The sequence below is a fragment of the Periplaneta americana genome, chromosome 12 (genome assembly GCF_040183065.1).
Source record: "Periplaneta americana isolate PAMFEO1 chromosome 12, P.americana_PAMFEO1_priV1, whole genome shotgun sequence".
NCBI lineage: Eukaryota > Metazoa > Arthropoda > Insecta > Blattodea > Blattidae > Periplaneta > Periplaneta americana.
In genome coordinates, this window is record NC_091128.1 from 109,738,906 (window position 1) to 109,766,592 (window position 27,687).

The following is a 27,687-nucleotide window of genomic DNA, read 5'->3' on the forward strand; positions in this document are numbered from 1 at the left end:
CATTATACTGAGGTCACTTTATTTAGTTTCTATCACGAAAATATTGGCGAGATCTAAATTTAGAATGAGATGATCGCTAATTTTCATGTTTATGTTGATTGTCCATTCTACTCGTACTTCCAATTTCTGTAAGAAGAAAACAATATGTACAGTTTTCGTTAATTACTATCCAAACTTTCTGTGATGTGATATACAGGTATAGTGCTCTAATGTTGGAAACTAGACAAAATTATCTGACAAACGTATTCTACAGCAATGTAAAAAGTTTAGTTATAATCTCTGATTATGATTTCAAGCCACCATATGTAAAGTGCCCATGGAACATGTCTTCTGTTATTGTATTTATTTCGCAACGTTGATATGTATATGTAGGTCTATATTTCATGTCAGCAATTGCATTCATTGTAATTTTTCATACAGTGCCACAGTTACATTTATTACATAAACACTTTCTTGCAGACACACTATTATACCTAAATTTCATACCTAATAATTTATTTCCTCTTCTTACCCAAACGTCACATTTATGCTTTCCCTCCTGTCCTTGAAATATAGTTTTTATGCTTAGTCAATGCTTTATATCAATCGTGAACTTATCTCCTGTTTCTATCCTAAGTAATATTTATTTTTAAATTCTATTTTTCATTATCATATAGTAACTATTTATTTTACTATACTGCGTATTCGTTTCCGTACTTTTTCTTCCATTTTTAACTAGCCTTATACTATCTTTCCCAATAATTCTTATTACTTCCCACTTTCGTTTTTCTCTTCACTATTTTCTGCAACCTCTTATATCCATCCCCAACTAATTTCTTCTACTCTCTCCTTCATTCCAACACTAATGACTTAATGTAACTTATTCAAATTGTCACTACCACTACTCCTTTCTTGATCCTTTTTGTTTATTAGTTTACTTATCTCGATCTCATTTTACTTACTACTAATCACTAATAATTGCTTTATCCGTGTACAAATACATTCGTTGTTAAATATTTTTCTTACATTAAACCACTGTTCTCTAATTTCATTCATTCGTTTCTTGCACTTATTTATCTCACGTATTTCCTTTATGTAACGTTGGCATATATAGTAAAAATATAAAATATCCCCTACTACACACCATAAAGACGTATGGGAAGCATGAAGGCAGAGCTCCATGCTTTCATGGCCTCGGTACTAGAATGAGGTGGTGTGGTTGGCACCACTCTCCGACCGCTTTTTACTCCCGGAAAAGTCTAGTACCGGTACTCAAATTGACAGAAAGCTGAGTGGACCTCAAAGCCGTTATAAACATTTTGGCAACGAGAAAAATCTCAGTATTGAACCAGGAACTTTATTCTACCAACAGAACTATCTGCCTATGGTTTTCCCGTGGCTTTCGTAAGGCGCTAAGGCAAATTTCGGGATGAGTCTTAAAAGAAATGGGCCACAGACCTACATCCTCGTCCCCGCGAAATTTTGGCATTTTTTCCCAACAGATGTCTTCGAAATATAATCTAGGCTTTGGCTTTCGTAAATTACCATTGGTACATGGGCGAGTTTACTTGAATCTACTTACACAGCGAAAGGATTCGGTACCTTTCAATGAGTAACATGCTCCTTCCGGCGTTTTTCTCTCGACGCTCCTATCATGCATCTCTCCCCTCCTTCTCCCCTACCTCCTCCCTTTATGTGTACGTCCATTTTCGGCTTTCCCCTAAAATTTTTTTAGAGTTCCTTGAGTGGAATAGCGAAACTCTGAGTGAGACAAGTGGCCAGCAGGCTTGGAGTTCACATATTCATTTTTTCTCAGCCCCGATCTCCTTGCAAGGACTCGTTTTCGCGTAACTTTTAATGTTTATTTTCCCCACTCATTCATATATATATATATATATATATATATATATATATATATATATATATATATATATATATATATATATATATATATAATATTCCTGTTCTACTGTCCTAAGAGGTCACTAAAATCGCTGCTACAGAAATTGAAGATGAATAGAGAGTAATAATTTCAGTTTTCATAAGATATTCGTGTAGAAGTATAGATTATGAGTTCATCTTTTTTTTTTTTACTGTGTTTTATGTTTTTTTAGGAATATCGTTTACATTAGAAATGTATGATTTAGCTAATTAATTTTTAAGTTATGTTAAAATACTATTGTTAGTGTCAACCAGAATAATTGAAAGAAAAATGGTTTACATACACTGCGGACGATAATCTACATTTTATGTATAGAATGTTAACAATCTTATTTAAAAAAAATATTAGGAAAATGAGAACAGCAGATAATAGTGCCTCCCATAGTAACGTTTCAGTTTTGATTCTTATAGTTTTTGTCATTTAACTAATGTGGTTGTATACTTAATAGCAACACATTTTTCCTGGGAATGTAATGAAAATAAAGTGTTATGCAATTTGAACATTTGTTTTTGTAAAAGAACCGATCAAAAGGACTTTCAAACGAGGGAAATATAATAGTCTGAGGTATCTTTCTCACTACTCCAGTGGTGCCCGAACTTCGAATTGTGCGCGAAGAAAACAATTCCTATGTGATATGGAAATTTAATTTATACATGTTAGTGCATTTTGTTTCGGTACTGATAAACTATACATTTCAAATTAATAATTAAAGAGTCTGATTTATCTTTATAGACATCACGTGTATAATAAGTAATGTATCATTTTATGATGCAATGAATTGTTGCTTTGTGAATTTTTCTTCACAGTTTCAAAAGTCATTGTAGGCTTCTCAAAACTACAAATGTTTTTACTGTTAATTATAATCAGTAATAAAAACTGAGCATTTTAAATATAGTTATTCTTCTAGAAGGTGGGAATACAGTTTTAGGATTATACAATACATTTGAAAAACATGACTATATTTCGATTCGAAATTTAGGAGTTGTTAGTGATCTTATATACAGGATGTTTCAGAATTCAACCGAAGAACTTTATCTGATTATGAAGGGGTTGTTGACAAACAATTTGAGATAAGGAACCCGGGGTCTCCGACGAAAAATGTCTGTTGTTAAATTTGTTTACATTTGATAGGCCTACTCATTGACTAATGCAGTATTAAAATGAAATAGGGGTTTGGAATGGTATGAGATGATTTCTAACCTTATCAAGGATTGGTGGAAACTCAACTGTTAAGAACTAATGACCCATGTTTTCAAAATTTAGCTTTTACAGAATCCGTAAAATTGCCGGCAAATAATGAGACAGTACGCCACTGCATTGTAGTGCGTTCGAGTCCCACCGTTTTGTATCCAATTACCTCTTATTTTATTGATGAAATCTCTGTATTGTTTCTTTTCTGAACCATCGAAGCAGTAATATTTATTACCCCTTCGGCAAGCGTGTACTGTACAGTACTAGCCATTGGTTCAGTAAGCCTTACAGTCAGTCATTTTGGTCCCCTTTGGAACTCAGACATTTGTTTGAAACACGCTGGCCTTTGGTTATAAAGGTGACGAGTTCATGATTTTTTTTGTATTCTGTGTTATTTTCATGTATTTTGTCCCATTTTATTGTTTAAGTTGTATGAAATTCGTTGTACGTAGTTTCTAATGGTTAAGCCAGAATAATTAATGAACTTCAGAAAAGGTACTTTATTTATTGCAGAAAAATACTGTACTTAAGGAGGAGGTCGTCATTTTGAACAGTTCCTATAATCTGTTTTCCCATTGACAGGGAGTAGTTGAGGAACAATTTGTTTTTCTTCATTATAGTATATGTACGTACTTACTGTACTGTACAGTAATTCCTGAATATTGCTTACTTCCTCTAAGAGAAACAAAAAGAGAAATTATTTCTTCATCTTTCTGAACAATAACCGTATTATCATGTACATTACAGAATAACTAGAGCTGGCTTTTTAATGTTACATATTTAAAGTTACATAACTTAAGTTAAAAAAACTACCTACTGAAGTTTGAACGTTCGACTTAATTCTCTGACAGAAACCATCTACAGTGTTTACCGATTGTGCTACGAGATATAGCAATATTGTATCCGACATATTTCTAAATGTACCCCTATGTCACGTGCAGGTTTAATCAGTGGCGTACTGGCCCAAAATATATTTCACGCCATTACGTGAAGGTTTGAATCTTGAGATCCCTATTCCCTATCTCAAAATACTTACCTAGGACACCTCCATAAACCCTTCAATTTCTTTGGTTAAATTCTGAAACACCCTGTATACAGAGTGGAAGTTAAATAATCCTGCAGATTGAAAGGGGCGATAGGGTTCACTTAAGTAGGTAGAAAATCTATAGTACGTTTTGTAATTTAATGCACGGTTAATTAGAAAATTAAGTTGGAAGTTTCAGCAGTCTGGCAACATCGCCGCTAACAGAATCCTCTTTCTTCTCGTAACGCAGATATGTATAAGAGATGAACGAACTCAGGTCTGTCTCCATATGTGGACTTCCTCGCATCTCCGTCTCTGGCTACAACGTTGCAATCTGGTTGCATCGTTCAGTGGCTTGAAATTAGTGGTTTTAAAATTAAATTTTCACAAAACTGTCCACGTTATTGAAATATACCAGAGAGATAAATGATTCTTTATTAGATTTTCTATCGATATGGACGTAGTTCACGATCCTACTCGCAATAGTTACCGAATCAGAGGGTGTTAAACATTTGGAAAACCACTTTTTTTTTTTCTGAAAAAAAAAAAAAACTATGAACTTTCCACTAATACGGTATTACACTTTTTTGTTAAATACGACGTGAGCTTTTCGCTCTGAAAATATGCAGGGTTATTTCACTTCCATTCTGTATTATCAGTTAATTTATACATGAAAGGAACTCTGGAAATTCGAGTTTATGCACGCTTCACAAATTTTATGAAGAATTCATAGTAGGCACTTTGTGGATGATTTCCAAAACATTGCTATTAGAAATAATGACATAAGTTGAGATTTTATACAATATTAATTTTATTCATTCAAAAATAAATATTCACATATACAGAACAAGATGCTAGTAACAGTTGGAGGACAGTGATATTATTTTACATGTAAATACAACGAACATATTACAAGAAATTACTCCAATAGCGAGTTTCTGGAAATCAACCACAAGATGCGCATGCATGATGAATACTGCATGGCAATACATATGTGAAAAAAACTACCTCTATGTGGTCGTATAAAATCCAAATTAGCAAGTCTGTAATATGGTAACTAATTCATACAAGAATTCATTTAACTTTTGTATGTAAACTTGTAAAAAATTAAATTAAATTTATTTGGATAGTTTTAATGAGTTGTTAGACTATAAGTTTAATTTTAAACTAGTTAAATGTTTGCATGCGCATATTATTGTGACAAAGTTCCAGAAATAATCTACAGCTTGAAGAAGGGACAAAGATAGAAAGTAAGGTAGGGAATTCAAGTGTGGTAGCACAGTAACGGGAAAATACATCATTATAGAAAGACAAAACATCTCTTTAAATGTAGTAACATGGCTTTTCAAATAACATAAACAGTATAGTACCTAATCTATAATGGAAATATGACAATGTCTTTCACGGCTTAGGTGTGTGATATAATTGTAACAGACGAATTTATGTAATACATTAGGGCATGAAAGATAAAGCTTACCTTGATGTCGTGCTTTAAAATTTATTTGTTCAACAATTGAATTGCGACGCATTCCAAAATTTCCGATAGCTTTATTGTATGTTGAATAATATTTGTTTTTATTCGACCATACTATAATACGCTAATTACATGTGACATAGCTGTACCTTAATAACATAAATTAAAGTACTGCTATTCATTATGTATTTCCAACTAAACATATGCGATATTGATTAATATCGTACGCGCAACAACTCGCAAACCTTGAAAGCAGCAATTCAAAATGGCAGACGCGATAATATAATAATATTCTAATATTCATTTCCTGTGTTTTAATGTGTGTCGCTTTGAGGTTAAAATCTCCAAACCAAAGCCTTACAAAAATTCAATAAATACTATGTAGACGCAAAAGTGCTTCGTGCCTGCCATCAGTTGCAATAGTCGAGAACACGCCGAAAATACTCTCATAGTTCTTTCGTATGCATCTTGCTTATAATGGTAATTGAGACGCTCGTATGAAAATTGTGAAACTCGCTTACGCTAAGTCAATTGGAAATAAATAAGAACACTAAATCTACGTATTAAGATTCAATAAGTTAATATACAAATTTAAATTTCCTTACTTTTGTAATATTACAATAGGCCTAAATCAGTCATAACATGAGATTCCTTAAAGGAAACATCATATAATAATTAACATTGAAATGTGTTAAATCACATTTGTGTCATTACCTCTTGGAAAGCATATTATACGACATTAATTCTGTTTCGTTGTTGCAGAACACTGTATTGTAATAATACATGTATATAAGAAATGTACTTATTCTCGGAGGAATAGGAGGATGATGAAGCTTAAAATATTGGAATTAATTTAAATATTTGAATTTGCAGGTTAAGTATTATCATTTACAAGTAAAATATTGATTGACTTAATATTAGTACCGTCTACTGGCTTAAAAATTAGTAATAGCTACTTTTTATTGCATATGAAGATATTAAACAAGTTTTAATAAAGCGTGATAATATTTCAACACTCAAATAACACAACATTAATTGTATTCAGATGTAAATTTCAGACTTTAAAACTGTTCTCTACTAAACTACGATATATAAATGTAAGTTAAAATTTATGATAAAGATATAAAATTTGACAATGTCATTACGTAAAAATTTAATGAGAATTAAGAAGATCCTATGAGTACGTTTAATACCCAGTGAGTTTTCGTACTAAGCCTCAATATATTAATAAAAGTTAAAATTTTATGAAGTAGGTAGGCAGTGCCATTTATATAAACTTTTAATATAAGTTAAGAAAAATTCAGGTGTACGTTAAATATCCAGTAAGTTTCTCCACTAAGCCTCGCTATATTAATGAAAGTTAAAATTGATGAAAAATATATAAAATTTGACAATGTCATTTACCTGAAAGCTTAAATAAAAGTTTTGAAAAAGTCAGGTGTACGTTAAATATTCAGTAAGTTTTTCCACTAAGCCTCACTATATTCATGAAAGTTAAAATTGATGAAAAATATATAAAATTTGACAATGTCATTTATTTGAAAGCTTGAATAACATTTTTGAAAAGTCAGGTGTACGTTAAATATTCAGTAAGTTTCTCCACTAAGCCTAGCTATATTCACGAAAGTTAAAATTCATGAAAAAAAAATATATATGAAATTTGACAATATCTTTTACCGGAAAGCTTAAATAAGAGTTTTGAAAAAGTCAGATGTACGTTAAATATCCAGTAAGTTTCTCCACTAAGCCTCGCTATATTCACAAAAGTTAAAATTGATGAAAAATATATAAAATTTGACAATGTCATTTACCTGAAAGCTTAAATAAGAGTTTTTTTAAAAAGTCAGGTGTACGTTAAATATCCAGTAAGTTTCTCCACTAAGCCTCACTATATTCACGAAAGTTAAAATTCATGAAAAATATATACAATTTGACAATATCATTTACCTGAAAGCTTAAATAAGAGTTTTGAAAAAGTCAGGTGTACGTTAAATATTCAGTAAGTTTCTCCACTAAGCTTTGCTATATTCACGAAAGTTAAAATTGATTAAAAGTATATAAAATTTAACAATGTCATTTACCTGAAAGCTTGAATAAAAGTTTTTAAAAAGTCAGGTGTACGTTAAATATCCAGTAAGTTTCTCCACTAAGCCTCACTATATTCACGAAAGTTAAAATTCATGAAAAAAATATAAAATTAGACAATATCATTTACCTGAAAGCTTAAATAAAAGTTTTGAAAAAGTCAGGTGTACGTTAAATATCCAGTAAGTTTCTCCATTAAGCCTCGCTATATTCACAAAAGTTAAAATTGATGAAAAATATATAAAATTTGATAATGTCATTTACCCGAAAGCTTAAATAAAAGTGTTGAAAAAGTTAGGTGTACGCTTAATACCCGTAAGTTTCTCTACAAAGCCTCGCTACATTAATGAAAGTCATAATTTATGAAGAAGCTATAACATTTGACAGTGCCACTTACCTAAAAACTGAATATAACTTAAGAAAAGACAGGTATACGTTTAATACGCAGTAAGTTTAACTTTACAGCTTGTTGGAGGCATGTAGTCAAAATTATTTTTTAAATAGCCGTGTTATTGCTACGCACATGGAGTACGGGACTGCATACAACGATCTTAGTTTTGATAATTTTATTGCTTAAACATTGTAATTGATTTAACTGCACACGCCTATGATTTTTTATTAAAGTCTTGGTTTTTCTGAACAGACGCATACGACGTGCGAGGCCCGCCTCGCACAAATCCGGACTACACGAGAGATAGTGAGTGGTTTCTATGGCTGCGAGGTGTGCAGACCTCGCATCTCGCAGTTATAGAAACCACTCACTACCTCTCGTGTAGTCCGGATTTGTGCGAGGCGGGCCTCGCACGTCGTATGCGTCGGTTCAGAAAAATCAAGGCTTAAGATAGGTAAGTTAAGTCTGTGTGTTTCATAGTAACTGGAGTTGGTATTGCAACTTGCAATGTAATAATTTTATGATACAAGAACCAAATATGGCAATGTATTAATTCAAAGTTTTTGTTTAATTCTTTTTTGAATTTTGAAAACTCTTCTCTATTGGATGTTTATGTAATTTATTTTTATTTTTATCAGTTGAGAGAGAGATTGAATTATATAATTGTAGTCCCGAAAAGAAGAATTATAGAAGTATAACTGCACTAGTTTTTCGTCTTTTGTGACAAATCAGATTTTTGCATAAAGTGCATTTTGATTCTAGGCGACTCACTTGAAACATTTATATTCCAGGGTATAATTTATAATTATAAAATGTGATCAAATGAAACCTGTTTATGTCATCTCTATTATTCGGATGATGCATGTAAATTGAATTGTAGATGCTGTCCTTCGTTACGATAAAAGAGTGTAGTGGTGTTGCCTAACTGGCAGGCACTTCCTGCTCTGATGTGGAGTCTTGTTTACCAGATTGCCTGCGGAACTTGAGAAGCTTGGAGGCGACGTTCCTCTTGGCCAGGAATGCCCTCATCATTGTCTGCACCTTTATGATCTTCTTCACTTTGATTTCATATGTCCTAAGCAAAACAAAAAAAAAAAAAAAGGAAAATTAAGTTTTAAGTAGGCCTATTTTGTTCTCTCGCCCCCGATTTTACATGTCATCTTGTTGGTAGTATACCCTACTTGAGTCGCCTAGAATCAAACTGCACTTTCTTCATATTATGAAATATGGGATTGTGGTATGTTTCTGTACGGAATTTTGAAGAGAATGTGATAAACTGCTCATTTGGAGCCAAATTGGAAATTATCTGCCTTAACTTTAGTAGTAAAATCACCCTGTGGAGTCTAACTGCGCTAGTTTTTTGTCTTTTCTGACAAATCAGATTTTTGGATAAAGTTCAGTTTGATTTAGGGGATAAACTCCAGAACATGGATTGCACCCTTTCCCTCTTACTTCAAAATTCCAACCTTGTGCAGACAAAATAAATTATTGGCACTGAAAAGTGCCTTTTCGTAAATATAATGATGCGCATTCGACAAACGCAGACAAATCTGCTCTTTTTAGTATTTTAAGATGTAATTTGATAGGTGCAATCCTTGTTCTAAAATTTTCCCGATTTAGGCGACTCACTTCAAGCATTTCTATTTCAGTATATAATTTATAATTACAGATGTGATTAAATGAAATATGTTTGTTTCATCTCGCGTTTGAATGAAATTTATGTATTAACAGGCTCGAATTGGCTTCTGGGTGCTATATCGTAAGCACTCTTGTATCCTTGAGGAAAACCTCGAGTCAAGCGTGAAAGGTTGTTTTTAAATCACATCCGAAGATAGAGGTTATGGCAAACAGTCTGTCCAAAACAGATGAAGTTTCTTAATTTCTAAACCTTAGAAAATCATAGGCAAAAATCTTAATTAATGTTTGTGCAACGACCAAGAACAAAAGACCGAGGAAGTTAGCGACTGAGTCTTATTGCATGATAATGTGTGTCCGTGTATTACGTGCAGGAGATTCTGAAGCTGGTAATGAGAAGTGTTACAATATTATTTACCTAGATTGGAATTGTAAGCGTGCGATTTTCCTGTGTTTGATAATTTCAATAATACATTTAAAAAATGATGAAAGATGAGTGGAACGGAGAAAAATTCTCTCCGGCACCGGGATTTGAACCCGAGTTTTCAGCTCTACGTGCTGATGCTCTATCCACTAAGCCACACCGGATTTCCATCCCGATGTCGGATCGAATCCTCTCAGTTTAAGTCCACCTCTTTGGTTCTCTCTAGTGGCCTACCCTCATGCACTGCGTCATAGATGTATGATAGTGGGACCATGTCCACATACATGTGCAGAGGTGCACTCGTTATGAGTGACTAAGTGGCCGGGATCCGACGGAATAAGCGCCATCTTAAATCACTGAGTGATTATTCGCATACCATATATTATTATGATGTACCGAAGTACATATGATATTTCCGTGCAGATATTCTGCGTCATCATATGATGAAAGATGAGTGGAACGGAGAAAAATTCTCTCCGGCCACTTAGTCGCTCATAACGAGTGCATCTCTGCACATGTATGTGGACATGGTCCCACTGTCATACATCTATGACGCAGTGCATGAGGGTAGGCCACTAGAGGGAACCAAAGAGGTGGAACTTAAACTGAGAGGATTCGATCCGACATCGGGATGGGAATCCGGCGTGGCTTAGTGGATAGAGCATCAGCACGTAGAGATGAAAACCCGGGTTCAAATCCCGGTGCCGGAGAGAATTTTCTCCGTTCCACTTATCTTTCATCATATGATGACGCAGAATATCTGCACGGAAATATCATATGTACTTCGGTACATCATAATAATATATTTTAAAAATGCAGAATCAATGCAGATGACAAGAAGGTTTTGGGCTTCGTGTTTGGTGGGGGAGGGGAAAGACATGGTCGTGAATTAAGCATGAACGAAGTGCATTTGATCACAACTTATATGTCTATTACGGATTAATCGTATATACAGTATGTGTGCAAGTGGAATAGTAAGATGAAGTAATGATTCGTGTTTAAGTTACAAGTAGGCCTATGCTTGTTGATTAAATGAAATGTGCTGTTTGCGAGACTTGTCTTACCTAGCCAGGTACTCCTCATTGTAATACTTCAGGAACACTTTGCTCTTGCCAATGACCCAGCCCTCCATCTTCAGACGCACCAGCAACAAGCGGCTGTTGTCTTTGGTAATATCCACGGTCTCGTCGAAATCAAAAGCCAGGAACTTGTATCTGAAATTTAATCAAATCACGTTATGAAGTAGCGTACTGGATGAAATATGGCAGATTGCGTTAGAAAATTCTGCACTATATTTCGAAGAATGATCTTTGTCTGTTACTTAATTTGGTAATAAATAGATCTTATGTTTAGGGTCCGGATTTATACTATTTTTACTCGGTATAGTCTATAAACATAAAGCCATGTCCCTATACCTTTTAGATTCCATTCTTGTCATTCAGTGAGTGGCTTATGCGCCACTTCACGTCAGCGCGCGGTTCACCCGATGCCCATGTTATCCCGTTCTCTTGTTAGATTTTGGAGTGTTGTGAATCAGGCCCTAACAACCCTCCCAAGAACACCTCATACCAGGGGTGTGTTGGCAATACTTTAACAAAGGGCCCACAAAAAAGAAAGAGTGGGTGGCCAGCGAAGAGATACATAGCAGGGGAAGGGAGAAACATTGTCCACTTCGCAATAATAATAATAATAATAATAATAATAATAATAATAATAATAATAATAATAATAATAATAATAATAACAACAACGACTTTTACCTTTAAAATAGGTTCCAAACTGCCATTTTGCTCACCGATTAGTTCAGCTCAGCTGAGGGACACATTTGAGTGTCAGTAGCGAGACGATGATTTCTCAACCAGAATGGCACAAACGGGACTGCGTCCCATTCTCTCATAGATTTTCCAGTAATTTTAAGTCATTAAACTGGACAAAGGGAGACTGCAAGCTTACTTCTTTCACAAGTGCTAATATCATTACGCTGAAGCCTCTTTCAGCTTCCGCGCTGCTAATGGTGATAGAATTCGCGATTTTTTGGTTTTAACTATAGTCAATGTCAAAGTGACATTGTTATTTTCTCTTAGGCCTAAGTTATCCACGAAATCACGGAAATCATAATTAGTTTACAGAAAATTTCCAACAAATAGTGCAAAAGCTGCAAAATTCCTATATTTTCAATCGATGTCTTCAGCAGAATATACAGTAGAATAGGAGCCGGTTAATTTGGAAAAGTGCGTTCATTTGGTTGATTTTTCGTCTTGAGCTATTTTAACAAAGGACTCGAAACAAATATAAATATTTTACAAAGAACTCCCACGAGCCCTTTCGAACCCTCTCTGACACACTCCTGCCACATACAGTCTAGTGTACTCGCTGTGATACTTAACTTTTAGTGTATATAAATCCGTTTACGTTTACGGCTAAGAGCTTTTGAATCAATCTATGTATTGCACTGCTCCGCCGATTTGGTAGAATGGGTTTGATTCTAAAGAAAACAGCAATACAGTGCAACGTGGTCTGTTGTGTCGAGAATCCAAGCCCACGTATACCGGTAAAGGCTGGTTCACAATAAACCGGGAACGGAAACGACAACGAGAACGAGAACGGAAATAATGTTAAAATAAATGTATTTAAATGTGAGCATTCACAATACTTAATTGTGAATGCCCACATTTAAATACATTTATTTTAACAATATTTCCGTTCTCGTTCTCATTGTCGTTTCCGTTCCCGGTTTATTGTGAACCAGCCTTAAGGCATCATGTCACAAACACGTTCACGTCTGAGTATTTCTGACAAAGTAAATATTATTCAACGCTTTGAAAACGGCGCAAATACTAAACATATTGCTGGATCTTTATTTACTTATTTAATTATTTATTTAGTTATTTACTTGTCTATTTATTTATTCATTTACTCATTTATTTATTTACTTATGCATTTATTTAATTTATTTAAAATATGATACGTCGTCTATATTAATGTTGTATCAGATTCACTTTTTATAATGAATTCATTGATAATTTTCTGGTGAAGGACAGGTATTTCCCTCGGCATTAACAGCTCTTAAATACCCATTCTCGTATGATCGATTTTTTTTACTGCCCATAAAATTCCTTGACTTTCATGCTCTACCTGAAAATGATGCTTGCCGATTGCAGGGATCTTGCTCGGCGTGTTATGGGCCTATTATAGGCTAAGTAGGTAAATATTGGCTTTTTCCTATATCGACGGAGCAGTGTACCTTGGTCGTCCTGTATGTATCCGAGTTCCACATGTCTGGCTTAATTGCTATGTACCTGCGAAGAAACTCCGGGAACGGCACACGATACGAGTAGCCTTTCTGTCTGGCGACGGCGGTGTCAAGGACGGCCAGTGCTCTGAGTTGCTGGCGCACGACGTCGGTCTGGAAGCCACGGGGCGTGCCAGCAAGGTCGGAGCGGATGCAGCGCACGAAGTGAGAGCCGCCGCTGCTAGGCCCCACAGTAAGGCCACGCAGGATGTCCAGGCTCGTGCCCCGGAAGGTGGCCGCCGCCGTGCGCAGTTGGCGCGACTGCGAAAACCGTCCTTGCGTCTCGCGCGCCCATCTCTGCGACAACAGCATATACCGAGGATCACGTAAGAGTAATTCCTAAAAGACTAATTTGGCCGATTCTTCATTGTTGCCAACTAATACTAGATATCACCAAAAGAGGATAAAATCACACAATTCCATGTACTATAATAATAATAATAATAATAATAATAATAATAATAATAATAATAATAATAATAATAATATAGTATTAACAATAACGAGTCTTGCTTATTTACCACATCTCATCTTTATGTTGGGGAGGTGTTTTCTAAAAGGTTCAGTAATTTGTGAAAGAGTATATTTTTCTTCAGGACCTCTCGCACATTATGTTAGTAGTTAGTAGATTAGTGTATGATATAATATTAAAATGTATTTTGTCTGACAACATGAAATTCATGTACTGGGTAGGTTTTTTTTGATCACGTGAAATGATTAGTATGAATTCCGAAAACGAATGCCACTTTGAAATGTATGCTTTAGAATATTTAAACCATTATTGTAATAAAAGTCTAAACACGAAAGAAATTAATTAAAATGTGAAATTATATTTCTATCGATTACTCAAGGACATGTATCACACGAAATATGTTATATTTATTTACCTGACTCTAATCTTGAAATTGTAACCGCAACACAAAGCAACACATACAATAACTATTATGTATTAATATTAATACTGATATTAATTAATTATTAGTAATGTTCAAATTTCACTAGCTTCCAGTAATGGGCTCAGAAATCTAGAGCAATTTGAATTTTCAGAATTTAAACTACTGACAACTTGTGTCACTGCTGCCAACACAACAGTTATAAAATCACTACCAGTTGTAGTATTTCTCAGTACCGAAATTCGAAACGAAGTTGGTAAAAGAAAATTCAACCTGCAAACTAGAAAATCACCATAATCCACTAGATTATGTAGTAATGGGAGGGAAATGGTTAGGTTTCACCCGTAGGGTATTAAGTAAGCTGACCCGGACTATACACAATTTCCTAAAGAATTTCTTATCTTGCGTGTTAATCCTGAGTTATGGTCAGGCCTCGGTCTAGGGCAGAGTTCGGCAAAGACGATGTCATATAAAATGCAACCCGGAAAACACAGAAAGGGAGAAGGTAGGAGGAGGGTGGTATAAGAGAAGGCTAGAAATACCTTCACTATTGCACTTGAACACTGTGTACCTTGGAATGAACAAGTGATGATTCAGGGGAGGGAGATCATGCCTTACCCTTCCACCTGCTTGTACGTTAAGGGGTTGACTCGCGAGTCAAGAAATGCTGTCCACTGGTCTAGAGTTACCGAGTCACCTGTTTGAAGTTTGGAACGCACGGAGTATAAATGATATCATGACCGTGGCACTGCGAGAGTACAGTTTGTTTCGTAACAAAGTGCATTACTGTCTTTCTTATTGGTGCTTGCCGTGGGTCCGTGCGATTATCATACCCAATTCAGATTCTGTGACTAAACAAGTATATTTTATTTTATTATTTATGTATCCATATTTGTGTTAATGTTAATTTCACTGCTTTATAATTCACAGTACTGAGGAACATGTCGAAAATTAAGAGCACTAACTTTTAGAACAAACTTGTAGAGAAGTTCGAAAAAGAATATTTTCTTACTAAAGTAGGAAAAAAACACTGCATTTTACAAATTGTACAAAAAAAGACATGAGAACAGCTAGAACTCGATTCTTTGAAAAACACTGCAGCGTAATAGCGAAAGGCACATGGAAAATATTAAATTACAAAATAAAGACAGGCCTTCAACATCAAAATCAGATATAGAAAATCAAATGATTATGTTACATTATTAAGACGTGTACAGGCAATTCTTTTATGCACTAGAAATGCACTGTTATATCATATCTGTGAACGTGAATATTTATTTTATACCCTACTATGACTGAAAGTTTACATGTTGAGGCAAAGAGTAACTGCACGCTCCATCTCTCATTCCTTCGATCCACACAACACAGACATCCGTAAGTTAGTAACTTTATGCGTTTCGGTACCCTGGGCTGAGGCCTGATTATGGTACACTGGATTCCATTAATACCGTCATTCTCTAATAGTAACCACAAAAGAATTACGTCTTCTATCTCTACCGTGCACGTGCGACTTGACTCGTCTTTATTGTGTATTCCGCTGTTCAGTGGTGTTCATGCTAGAGCAGTAACTACAGAATTAGAACTCATTTGCGATGTATGCCAACATTTCAGAGTGCAGCAGCACGCCACTGCTTATAGGAATGGCTATCTCTGTCGGCCTATACGTACTTACTGGCATAGTAGTGGAAAGGGGATGAAGTACTGAATGTAAACACAACTTCAAAACGTGACAGCATGAATGGAATAAATTGTACGTCGGTCAAGGTTTCAAATTTTGCAATACAACGGCCCTAATGGTAGCTTTTCACGGCAGAGATATTATAAGATTCAAAATAAGCCTAGACAACGTTATATTAATATAAATAACACATTTCAAATACCTCGGATGTGACGTCACGCACAACTGTAATAAAGACATCGAAAACAAATTCATCAACTTCTCAAGAATGCGTGGAGCTTTTAGAAGAGCTGTAGGACGACAATGTAGAAAAGACTCACAAATGAGATTCTATAAAATTATTGTCCCTGCTGTTTTGTATGGAAGCGAAACATGGATTCTGAAAACCCAGGACAAAAGTAGAGTCCAGACGACTGAAATGAAATTTCTCAAATGTGTTAGAGACTGCACAAGATCAGACCTTATAAGTAGAGTCCTGCGTTTGGTTACCTAAAGTCACCAAGCAACTCGCAACAGTGTAGTTGCGTATGAAGTGTAGGCCAGTAGCATTGAACACGAATAAGGCAATGAACATGGCGAAACAAAACAAGTAGTCAGTGTAACTGATTTTGTTTTACTGTGATTTACTGTAATATTGTAATTTCCACCTTTTATTTACTAGGTTATGTATTTATAGATGTGTAGGGTAGAGTTGCCTAATGCCGTGATACCCCTAATTCCGTGATACATTTTTTTCGGTGAATATCACGGAATTGGGCACCTTGCTATGAAGTTCACCGATGTCTCAAAAGTAGGTGAAATATACACTCTTTCGAGAAAGATATCTGTCGCTATGATCGAACGGCAAAGCTTGACTGACATTCAGTTAAAAAAAAAAAAAGGTATCACGGCATTAAGCAACTTTACCCTACATACAAAGGCTGTATCCAGTTACAACGTCACGTGTAAAACAAGTATTCATTAATTTCTACAATCTGGCATTAGAGACGGTAATACGTGGAGACAAAAAAAAATTCTACAAATAGAGTTGGTGCGAATAAAGGTTACACTATTCCTACATTGAATGGTAATTTACATTCAAAGAACTGAAATATAATTAGAAGTATGAGTAATAATATAAGTTTCCAGCTTCAACTATTTTGGTTGAATATCTAATCTACAAATTTTAATTATATAGAGAGGAAAGTGTTCAATCACAGTAACTTCTCAGAGCAATTCCTTAAGGCCAAACGAATAAAATATTCCTTTGTCATTTTATATTATTTCTTTTTGTTTGGGGGAAATCAGCTTTATTTATAGAAGAAATTATAACATCGCAGTAAATACGGTAGCATTTGCTAACACAGAGATGGACAGCTGGAGCAGAGAAGAGCTGGCTGGCTTCACGAGGGCTGGACCCGGGATGTGTCCATACATTTGGCACGCTTTGGCCCATTGTGCGCCGCGATGATTGTCCAAGTCCGACAGGTGGGATTTGTCAATCCGATGCTGACAGGTGGGCCATTCTGCCTCAGTCCCTGATGAGCCAGATCACGTTTCGCGGACAAGTAGCCTAGTAAGTCCCAGGGATCCGGAGCCCCAAGCCCTTTCTGTATCAACATCGGAAACCCGTACACCCTCAAGCTTAATTTTACTATTGCAAATTTTAGATGAAGATGGAGAGTGTCGGTGAAATGATAGGGGAAACGGGTGTACTCGAGAAAAACACTTTGCAACGTCTGCTTTATCTGTCACAAATTTCATCACGACCTGCACGAGGATTGAACTCGCGCCCTAGCACTTGAACCACAGACGCGGCTTGTTCGTTAAAACTTGAGCTCTGGCTTTTGGTTGCGCAGTGGCACACAGCACATTGCAAAGGGAGGGGGGGAAGAAATCTGTCAGTCGTTCCTCAGTAGGGAATCAGTTAAGATCATATTGCATTCGTAATTTAAATAATATCGGTCAAATATAATCACAATTTCAGTATGGAAGAGCAGGGTTCCAGTAAAAACAAAAACAGTAAAATTGGTTCTTCTGAAGTGCTTCATACTCAAGAGAGGGAAATGATTTTTAAGGTAAGAAAATAATTTCAGAATACAGTAGCTTGTTTTCATATCGCGTAGTTACGTATTACAAGTATAATCCAACCCTCTGCTTACAGAGGAAACGTTATCTAAGGCAATCAGCTGACACTAGCTCTCCCCTTTCTCGAAAGTCATAGCTCATGTAAACCGGTACGCGAACTACTCATGACTGCTGACTTCGCCGAATGGAGATATGAGTATCACTTCTCTTTATCGTTCTTTGTCTCTTGTTACGGTCTAACGCAATGCACGGGCACGGAGGGGCTTAGGGCCTACTAACGAATTAATTTGCGATTAATTCGCGGTGTTCATTTTATAAGACAAAACTTGTATAGGTCTACTATTTGTGAATTATATAAATGTGTATTTATTCATTTATAAAAGAGGAAAAAAAATCCATCTTTGATAAAGGATACCAACTGAGAATTTCATGTAAGTAGATCAATGTTGTTAATTCAGTTCCTATTTAAGTGAACCAGAGGTTATGATACTTCTGTTACGACATCCATGCTTTTACATTTATTCTGGTTTATTGTTAGAACCATTCAGCATAATTATCATGCATATCTTATTATTCCCTCAATATAATAATTTATTGCCCTGATATCATATCCTGGTTTGTTGCCAACTTTTAGAGTAATCGCCTAAATATGAAAATATTTTATTGTGGTTTATTATGTCTTTCAGCATAATTGAAAGCCCCCCCCCCCGGAAAAAGGATGTAACATCAATTTCTTGAAATATGTGATCTAGGTGGAAAAAGTAATTTTGAAGCATTTATTTATAACAATGAATTATTACATTTAAAAGCAAAAAAAATCTTATATCTTTGTTTAGTCAAATAATTGTGATAATAAATGTAGGCCTAATGAAATAGGATGTCCCTTAAATTATTTTCCTTTCTCCCGAAACATTAATTACAGTTTTTTGATTACATTCTTATTCCGAGGTGGTCTTCAATAGGTCCACACCTGTGGAGTAACGGTCAGCGCGTCTGGCCGCGAAACCAGGTGGCCCGGGTTCGATTCCCGGTTGGAACAAGTTACCTGGTTGAGGTTTTTCCGGGGTTTTTCCTCAACCCAATACGAGCAAATGCTGGGTAACTTTCGGTGCTGGACCCCGGACTAATTTCACCGGCATTATCACCTTCATATCATTCAGACGCTAAATGACCTAGATGTTGATACAGCGTCGTAAAATAACCCAATAAAATAAATAAAAGTCTTCAATAATTGTCCTACATTAATTTATTGCTATATTTTCAAACATAATTGCCGTGCACATCTTATCATGGTTTATTGTTAGTCTTCCTACCATAGCTACTGCTATGGTTATCTAGCATTTGAGTAAGATGAAGGTGATAATGCCAGCGAAATGAGTCCCAGGGTCAAGCTCCGAAAGTTACACAGCCTTTGCTCTTAATGACTTGAGGGAAAACCCCGGAAAAACCTCAGCCAGGTAACTTATCCCAACCAGGATTCGATCCTGGGCCCACTCGTTTCACAGTCAAACATGCTAACCGTTACTGTACAGCGGTGGACATTGTTTTTGTTGACACACTTTCGTATACTCAGAAATAGTACAAAACACGTATACTTTACTTGGAGACAGCTACAGTGAGCTACGGTAATGTATATTTAAACCGTTTTACCACAGATTTGGTCCATGGTAAAATAATAATTTCTGTTCAGTTTTATTATATTTTTCATTCGGGAAAAATATCGTATTTTACGAAATCACTTCTTTCATTCAGTGATTTATATTATTACGTAGCTCACTGTAGGATAGCCTACGTTAAATACTAGGGCCTACTCTTCTGCGGACCTCTGGAGAAAGAACTAGGAGACCACTGAAGTGCTTTGTGTGGAGTGTAGCATTATATGGGACAGAAACATGGACATTGCGACGAAGAGAAGAGAAGCGACTAGAAGCATTGAAATGTGGATATGGAGAAATATGGAGCGTGTGAAGTGGACATACAGAATAGTGTTGGAAAGAGTGGATGAAGAAAGAATGATGCTGAAACTGATCAGAAAGAGGAAAAGGAATTGGCTGGGTCGCTGGTTGAGAAGAAACTCCTTCTGAAGGATGCACTGTAAGGAATGATGAACGGGAGAAGAGTTCGGGGCAGAAAAAAATATCAGATGATAGACGACATTAAGATATATGGATCACATGAAGAGACAAAGAGGAAGGCAAATATGAAAGACTGGAGAATGCTGGGTTTGCAGTGAAAGACCTGCCCTTGGGCAAAAACACTGTGAATGAACTCATTATTGCATTATGAAACAGTTCTAGGTAAATTGATAGGAGACGTCCATGTCATTACGTTGGTTTTGCTTTACGTAATACAGAAATTCCTGTTCATTTTTGTTCTTGGGTCCAGAATAAAAGTTCAAGGAATAACTTAAATATCTTCGTTGAATTCAAATAAATTGCTCTGGACTAAAGACTTCAGAATTTTTTAAATTAAAGGAACAACAATTTTATTAAATAAGAATAGGTGATAGTCCACAATGCATTTTCTTAAAAAAGGATGAATATGGCAATGGGAACAATGTCTTTTCTGGTGATATTTTATAATAGTAAGTTATACAGTGCGTATACTAACTGGCTCCGCAGCGGCAGTATTCGACTCGGCAACAATGTAAAGTTGGTGCTGTGAAGAGCTTGCTTTGAACGTAGGAATATTACATCCCTCTCTCGCTCTCTCACCCTGCACCATTCAATGCGGCCAAGGTCATTGACTCTACCTGTACAATATCAACACAACTTCTAGAGTCCCCGCGTTCTGTTTGCCATTTCTCCTGCGGATCCAGTTAGTAACCTATACGCACTGTATTTGATTTCAAATGTAAACTTAATTTTAGAGAAGAGTAACAATAATAGATTAGGTGAACACTTCACAAGTTACCTGCCGTGAAATTGGATTATTTTATTCAGTAGTTTCTTTGTCTTAATGTTCACCATTTCTTCCTTTCTTCATATCTACCTCCTTCACCTTGGTTTTATTTTTTTACCTTTTTGCACGTTACCTGTACTTAATATTATTTATTTCACTTCTACTCGCCATTCTATTACAGTAATACGGAGTGATAGCTGAATTGTGTCATATTCAGCCTTATTTGAACTTCCAATCATGTAACATAGACCTTGCATATTTATGAAGGAAGGTAGAAACTAAATTAATTAGATTGGGACTTCCTAATGATTAAACCTTCCTTACTGGTATTGGTTCTGCGACATTTATCTTCCCTTTTTTATTCTGTTTTAAAAAATTGGTTGTCACAGCGTTTTTTAAATGTCTAGTCTTCAATTTTTCAGTATATTTTATCCTAGTTTATTTTCAGTCCGTCAGCATAATTATTGTAGAGGTGGATTCCAAACTGACGTAAGTCAAAATGACAAGTTACGAGAAAAATGACAAAAATTGATAAAAACTAATTTTACGTCCCAAATGCCTGCATATTTAATTTAATTAGACAGTTGAATTTATTTTTCGGCACTTCCCTGTAGTATTTAGAGTTACTCTGCTTTTATGTAGATGTAATGAACTTAATGCTTTTCAAACGTATCTAAATCAAGACTTGGAAGAATCAGGAAAACAACTTACACAGGTATAGGCTTATGTGGGCTTGCAAAGGATGAAATAAAACGTGAATGAGGCTGTCTAAACAATTTTAAGAAGGAGCAAATTTTATCCTGGTTCATTCCGTTCACATTTCCACATGAGTCATAGATTCTTAACACCGAATTCTGCGGGTGGAGGGGGATAGCTTCTTGCACTATTTTCCCCTGCCATAATGGCTCCTTCGAAATGTAATGATCGAATCTAAGACGTGCAATCCCTTGTAGTTGCTTGCTACCCCCTCTCCTTTCTGGTCTACTGTGACCTTAATTCATTAAACAGGCTTACCTACACAAAGCATTCATTTTCTTCCATCCAACTTGGGTGAACAATGTTTTCCTATTCGGACACTGTTTCGTAACTGAGATTTATTTTAAAAATATTTTATGTCCTCATTTGTCAAATTACTGGCGTTACAACCATGTGTTTCTGTATGAGAATAGGTTATGTTAGGTTTGTTTCTTGCATGTGAATCTGAATTGTTTCTCGCATACTTATGGTGATTTGTACATCAGTCAAACTCATTTCTGACAGTTTTGTTTATAGTTTATACTGCGTGTAGTGCATACATGCCGACTTAGATCAGCTTGGAAGTAATAAACAGAAAACTTAAGACGTTTGAAAAAAAATTGGCATTTCTCACTACATGTAATGAATCATTTATGATATTATAGAATATATATTTATGTTCTTTTGCTAGAAGGTGGAACAATAATTCTGAAGCTACAGTCAGTTAAAAAAAAAAAAAGACTTAGGACACTTTGAAATCCATCTCTTCAATTATCGTAAATATCTACCCTCAATGACTTTCTGCTTCTCAACATAATTTTCCTATTTATCTTATACCGCTTTCTTATCATTCCTTCAGCGTAACTGCCCTTCATATCTTATCAGACTCTTCTGGTTTGCAACTGCCCAACATTTTGTACCGGTCTGTTGTCAACCTTTCTGCATAATCCTCCTACTCGTACATATCTTATCAGCCCTTCATTGTAATCTAGTACAACAAATTCTGTTCTTGCCTTGGCTCTGCCGTCGCCATCGGTCGCCAGGGCGGCACCCCATCGGCTGCGCTGGTTGTTGACGATGATGCCGCAATCGGCGGCCGACATGGCCAGATTGCCGGTGCGCGTCAGCTGGTTGCTGAACGTAAGCTTCACCATTTTGTCGCTGGACATGCGTAGCGTGTCCACCATTTCCGGTGGCAGGAAATCGCGGTTCTTGTCCGCCATGTCCCGCGAGTCGTACGCCACTCGACCCGTGTAATGCGCCACGCTGAATTCGCGGTTGTCGACAACTTGAAGGCGTGAAGCTTTCAAAGATTCTGCGAAAAACAGATCAAATTTAGGCTTTCCTGAAGTTCAGTTTCATATCGATACATTCAATTTCAGTTTCACATAAAGAACAGTAGGCCAATGGAAAATGGCTAATGTATAGGCCTACCATTTATGAGAGCTACATACGTTGGTGATTTTTTTAGTGGGTTATTTTACAACGCTGTATCAACATCTCAATTATTTAGCGTCTGAATGAAGTGAAGGTGATAATGCCGGTGAAATGAGTCCGGGGTCTAGCACTGATAGTTACCTAGCATTTGCTCATAATGGGTTGAAGGAAAACCCCGGAAAAAAACTTCAACCAGGTAACTTTCCTCGACCGGGATTCGAACCCGGGCCAGACACGCTAACCGTTACTCCACAGGGTGTGGACACGTTAGTGAAGAATGTATTGTTTATGGACAAAATAATGGCATTTTTCATTCTCAGTATTTGGACCTGTTTTAATTTTAAGAGCCGAAATCAATTTTAGTAGATACCATAATTTATTTAGAATGGAACCTCACAAGTAAACTTACAGTGATTAAACATTAATGATGAAATTAAAGTAGGTCAACTGGCCGCAATGAAGATTTTTTACTTAGAATTATGTCTTTCTCCTCGCTAGGTATTGGGGGGGGGGGTAATTTGGGAATTGGCCGTCACATAGAAGTGCAACATCCTCCCTTGTTCTCCTTCTTCTCTTTGCTTTACCCATATATTTCTATTGTTATTCTTGTGTTCGCCTTGTTTTCCTTCTATTTCCCTGATTATCCTTGTCTACTTGCTCTACTTGTTCTTCTTATGTTCCTTTTGTTCCCCTATTTTCGCCTTGTTTTCCTCGTCTTCGCTTTGTTCTCCTTATATTCCCCTTGTTCTCCTTATCTTCCCCCTTTTCTCCTTGTCTTCCCCTTGTTCTTGTTTTCCCATTATCCTTGAATTCTCTTTGTTCTTCGTGTATTCTTTTTCTTTCATTTCTCTCACCACCCATACTTAGTTCTACGTAAAAATATAGCATAGTGAAGCTATACACCTATCGACATGTGATCGCACCCACGCGTAGGATTTAGCTCTACGTAAACATATGCAGCACAATAAAGCTATGCATCTTTCGATTTTTAGTTTAAATGTTACATTATTATTATTATTATTATTATTATTATTATTATTATTATTATTATCATCTTCATCATAATTATTATTATCATCATCATCATCATACTTTATTCAATGATGAATAGGCCTATATGACTTTACGTCATTCACCAAAAAGTTCTCGTCTAGAGCGACGCGCCGAAATTGTAATTTTTTTTTATGTTTAATGGAGCAATGGTGGAGTGCCGGTAGAGCAGGGACGTCAAGCGCGGGAATATTGTACTCTCTGACAAGGAATCTAAAACCTTTTGCTTACAGAATTGCATGTAGACATACACTTAAAAGAGATTCTACGTCACTGTTAGGCCTCGTTTAAAGACTAGAAATATCCGCGCTTGACAAGCTTGTATTATTTTGATATGTATAATGATAAGAAGGCAGAAGGTCGTCGTTTTGACTCTGGCCACCTTTCCTAACATAGTGCACCTACCCATCGCGCGCCGAACCCGTTGTACAAACGTACTAAATTATAGAATATAAAGTAGCCTATTATACGTACTCTTTTGTGCTTGTAAAAGTATACATCGATCATGAATATAAGCCTTGAAATAATGTTCAAAAGGAATGGACCTTTATTCATGACGTAAAGTCTGGGGTAATTTTTTTTCTAATATTGATACATTAGTGCTTAATCTGGGAATGGCAAAATAAACTATTTACTGTGAAGCTATTTTCATGTCTAATACTTACTGAGTATAAATTCTGAACCTTGTCTCGTTCTACTGGCCTCGTCCAACAAATACAAGAATCCGTCCGGTTTGGCCATCAATTCATCCACTGACATCTTATTGTCGTAGTACTCTAGCGTCTGAACTGGAATTTCCTCCTCTTCTTGTTCTTGCTGGAATCATAGGTAGGAATTCAATCAGTTGTGACATAAACGTTAAGAAATTCAATAATTCATACTGTTTATTGTTTGTGTATCATATCTGCTTTTCTAATGAATACCGTTACGACCTAGTCATGGTACCACCACCACCACCACCACCACCACCACCACCACCACCACCACCACCACCACCACCACCACCACCACCACCACCACCACCACCACCACCACCACCACCACCACCACCACCACCACCACCACCACCACCACTGCTACTCACACTAATATTAATACTTCTACTAATGTTACTACAATACTACTACTGCTAAGGGTAATAATAATAAAAAAAAAGGTAAAGGTATCCCCGTAACATGCCATGAAGGCACTTGGGGGGCATGGAGGTAGAGCCCCATGCTTTCCATGACCTCGGCACTAGAATGAGGTGGTGTGGTCGGCACCACGCTCTGACCGCCTTTTACCCCCCGGGAAAGACCCGGTACTCAATTTTATAGAAGGCTGAGTGAACCTTGGGGCCGTTCTGAAAGTTTGGCAACGAGAAAAAATCCTGTCACCACCTGGGATCGAACCCCGGACCTTCCAGTCCGTAGCCAGCTGCTCTACCAACTGAGCTACCCGGCCGCCCAAGGGTAATAATAATAATAATAATAATAATAATAATAATAATAATAATAATAATAATAATAATAATAATAATAATAATTTTAAAAATTTACACAACAAGAAATGAATAATATATCATGAAGATGACACATTTTCTTATTAGTTACGCTTTGTGCAACAATTCAGCGTTTTTTTATCTTGTTGCGCTTGATATTACCGTGTATAGTTTATTTCGTTCAATTATTATTTAAAATACGTAACGAATTTCCTGTGCATGTAAATAATAAATAAACTTCTAATTTTTTGGATTGTATACCCCATAGAAAGCGTTCTTTGTAATCTCGAAAAAAGACATTTGATATCATTTACAAATTCTACGACATACGTAAATAGATGTGCCATCAATTTGGTAGACTTACATGAAATATTCGTATGTTTATAATATACTGTTCTCCTATTTACAAAAACTTGCATTTATTTTTGATGTATTAGCCGTTTATAATGAGATTCTAAGCTTATTCCTGCTTTTCATTTCAGCTTCTGTGGGACGTAAAACCTCGTTACGAGTGAGTAAATTTCCATAGAATAAATTTATATCCTAATAATCTTTTAAGAAAAGGTTTATATACAATTCATAAATGCGGGCCTAGTTGATAGAAAAATGTTAAAACTTAGGCAGAATTTTCATTGAAAAGTAGAGATAACTTAATATACTAATTAATTTATTTATGAGAGAATTTTTTACTTGACAAAGAACTTCGCCGTTTTATTTGCAGTTTTATTCTACGTAATGCAAAAGTCACAAAATAGATGTTCGTGTAGTTTTCTTAGTGAATTGCCCTTATTTGTTTTTGATTTCCATTTTTATTTAATGTGCATCACTCCCGGATCGGTTGACTTGTGGATACTCAGTATTGACGAAGTTCGACAAATGGGTTACTTTAAGCAAAATCTTTGTACATAGATAGAAACCACTTTTTTGGTATCGGGGATACTAAGAATTTGCACAGTAAATCCCCTTAATCCTGACCATTTGGAACTGAGTGTTGTCCGGATTATGAAAAGGTAGAATAGCCTAAACTGAGATGAAAACGATTTCGTGAATAAAACCAATTAGGTACATTATAATAACTTATGAAGTTCAACTGTGTGTTGATATCATAAGTTATAAATAGTTTTCCTTCTATAGTTAAAAAAATTGTATATATTCTTCGTGGTTGGTGGCACACCATCTTTACTATAAGTTCATGCAAATGCCCCATGTGGTAGTAATGTGAAGAAAGCCTGTCGGGATTAAACGATATTCGGTTTAACGGGGTCCAACTTAACGAAGTTTTACTATATTTTCTTGAAAGTTTCGAAATCTATTTTTGAAGCATCATAATATTTTCTCTTCATATTTCATATTATGAGAAAGTTAATGTAATTGAACGGATACAGAAGATCAGTATATCGCAGTAGTAGTATTGGAAATAAAATAAAAAATAATCAAAACCATAGCAGCTCAAAGTCTCATCAGTTCATAGTCACTTTGTAGGAAATAATTATGCTGAAGTTTATGCTTGCAAATTTTAAAACAATATTTAGCCAATAAATTGACAAACCATTTCCCATGTGAATACTCTCTGGTTGTAGTGGTACTGCAATTGTTCGTTGAGTGTGTTCACAAACAGTTGCTCCATGCCGTTGTTCTTGAAGCATTCAAATCCGAACAGGTCCATCAGAGTTATGGAATATTTGTCGCCACTGTAAAGTAAGACATATAGAAAGTAAACATACATTTTGTATTTTATGTCATCCTTGTGTGTAGAGAAATATATACATGTAAGTAAAAATATATTCTATCGGCCTACTGCTTTTGAAGTGGGATTGTATTTTATCATGTTGTAACTGTAGCTGATATGTAAAAGGCGACTACAACGAACACTTAATGCCTCGGAGTGTAATTGGATCATCCATATTCCAAAGATGTATCTTGGTCCTCCACTCTGGGGATTTAGCATGACTCTGAAGACCCATTTCGTAAGGAAAATGACATGGAATTTCAAACGTCTTTATTTTTGG

The 27,687-nt window shown here is 35.8% G+C and overlaps 1 protein-coding gene across 1 annotated transcript in view; it reads right to left on the minus strand.

Annotated features, from left to right (window-relative positions):
• Window positions 1-27,687, minus strand: part of ninaC (STKc_myosinIII_N_like and MYSc_Myo21 domain-containing protein ninaC) — a 109,102-nt gene that overhangs the window by 16,101 nt on the left and 65,314 nt on the right. Inside the window, exons 14-19 of the mRNA XM_069841932.1 lie at window positions 27,228-27,369; window positions 24,864-25,014; window positions 22,725-23,026; window positions 13,445-13,734; window positions 11,210-11,359; window positions 9,052-9,161 (exon numbers count right to left, since the gene is read on the minus strand). Coding sequence (XP_069698033.1) covers window positions 9,052-9,161; window positions 11,210-11,359; window positions 13,445-13,734; window positions 22,725-23,026; window positions 24,864-25,014; window positions 27,228-27,369 — 1,145 coding nt within the window. The remainder of the gene's footprint in view (window positions 1-9,051; window positions 9,162-11,209; window positions 11,360-13,444; window positions 13,735-22,724; window positions 23,027-24,863; window positions 25,015-27,227; window positions 27,370-27,687) is intronic.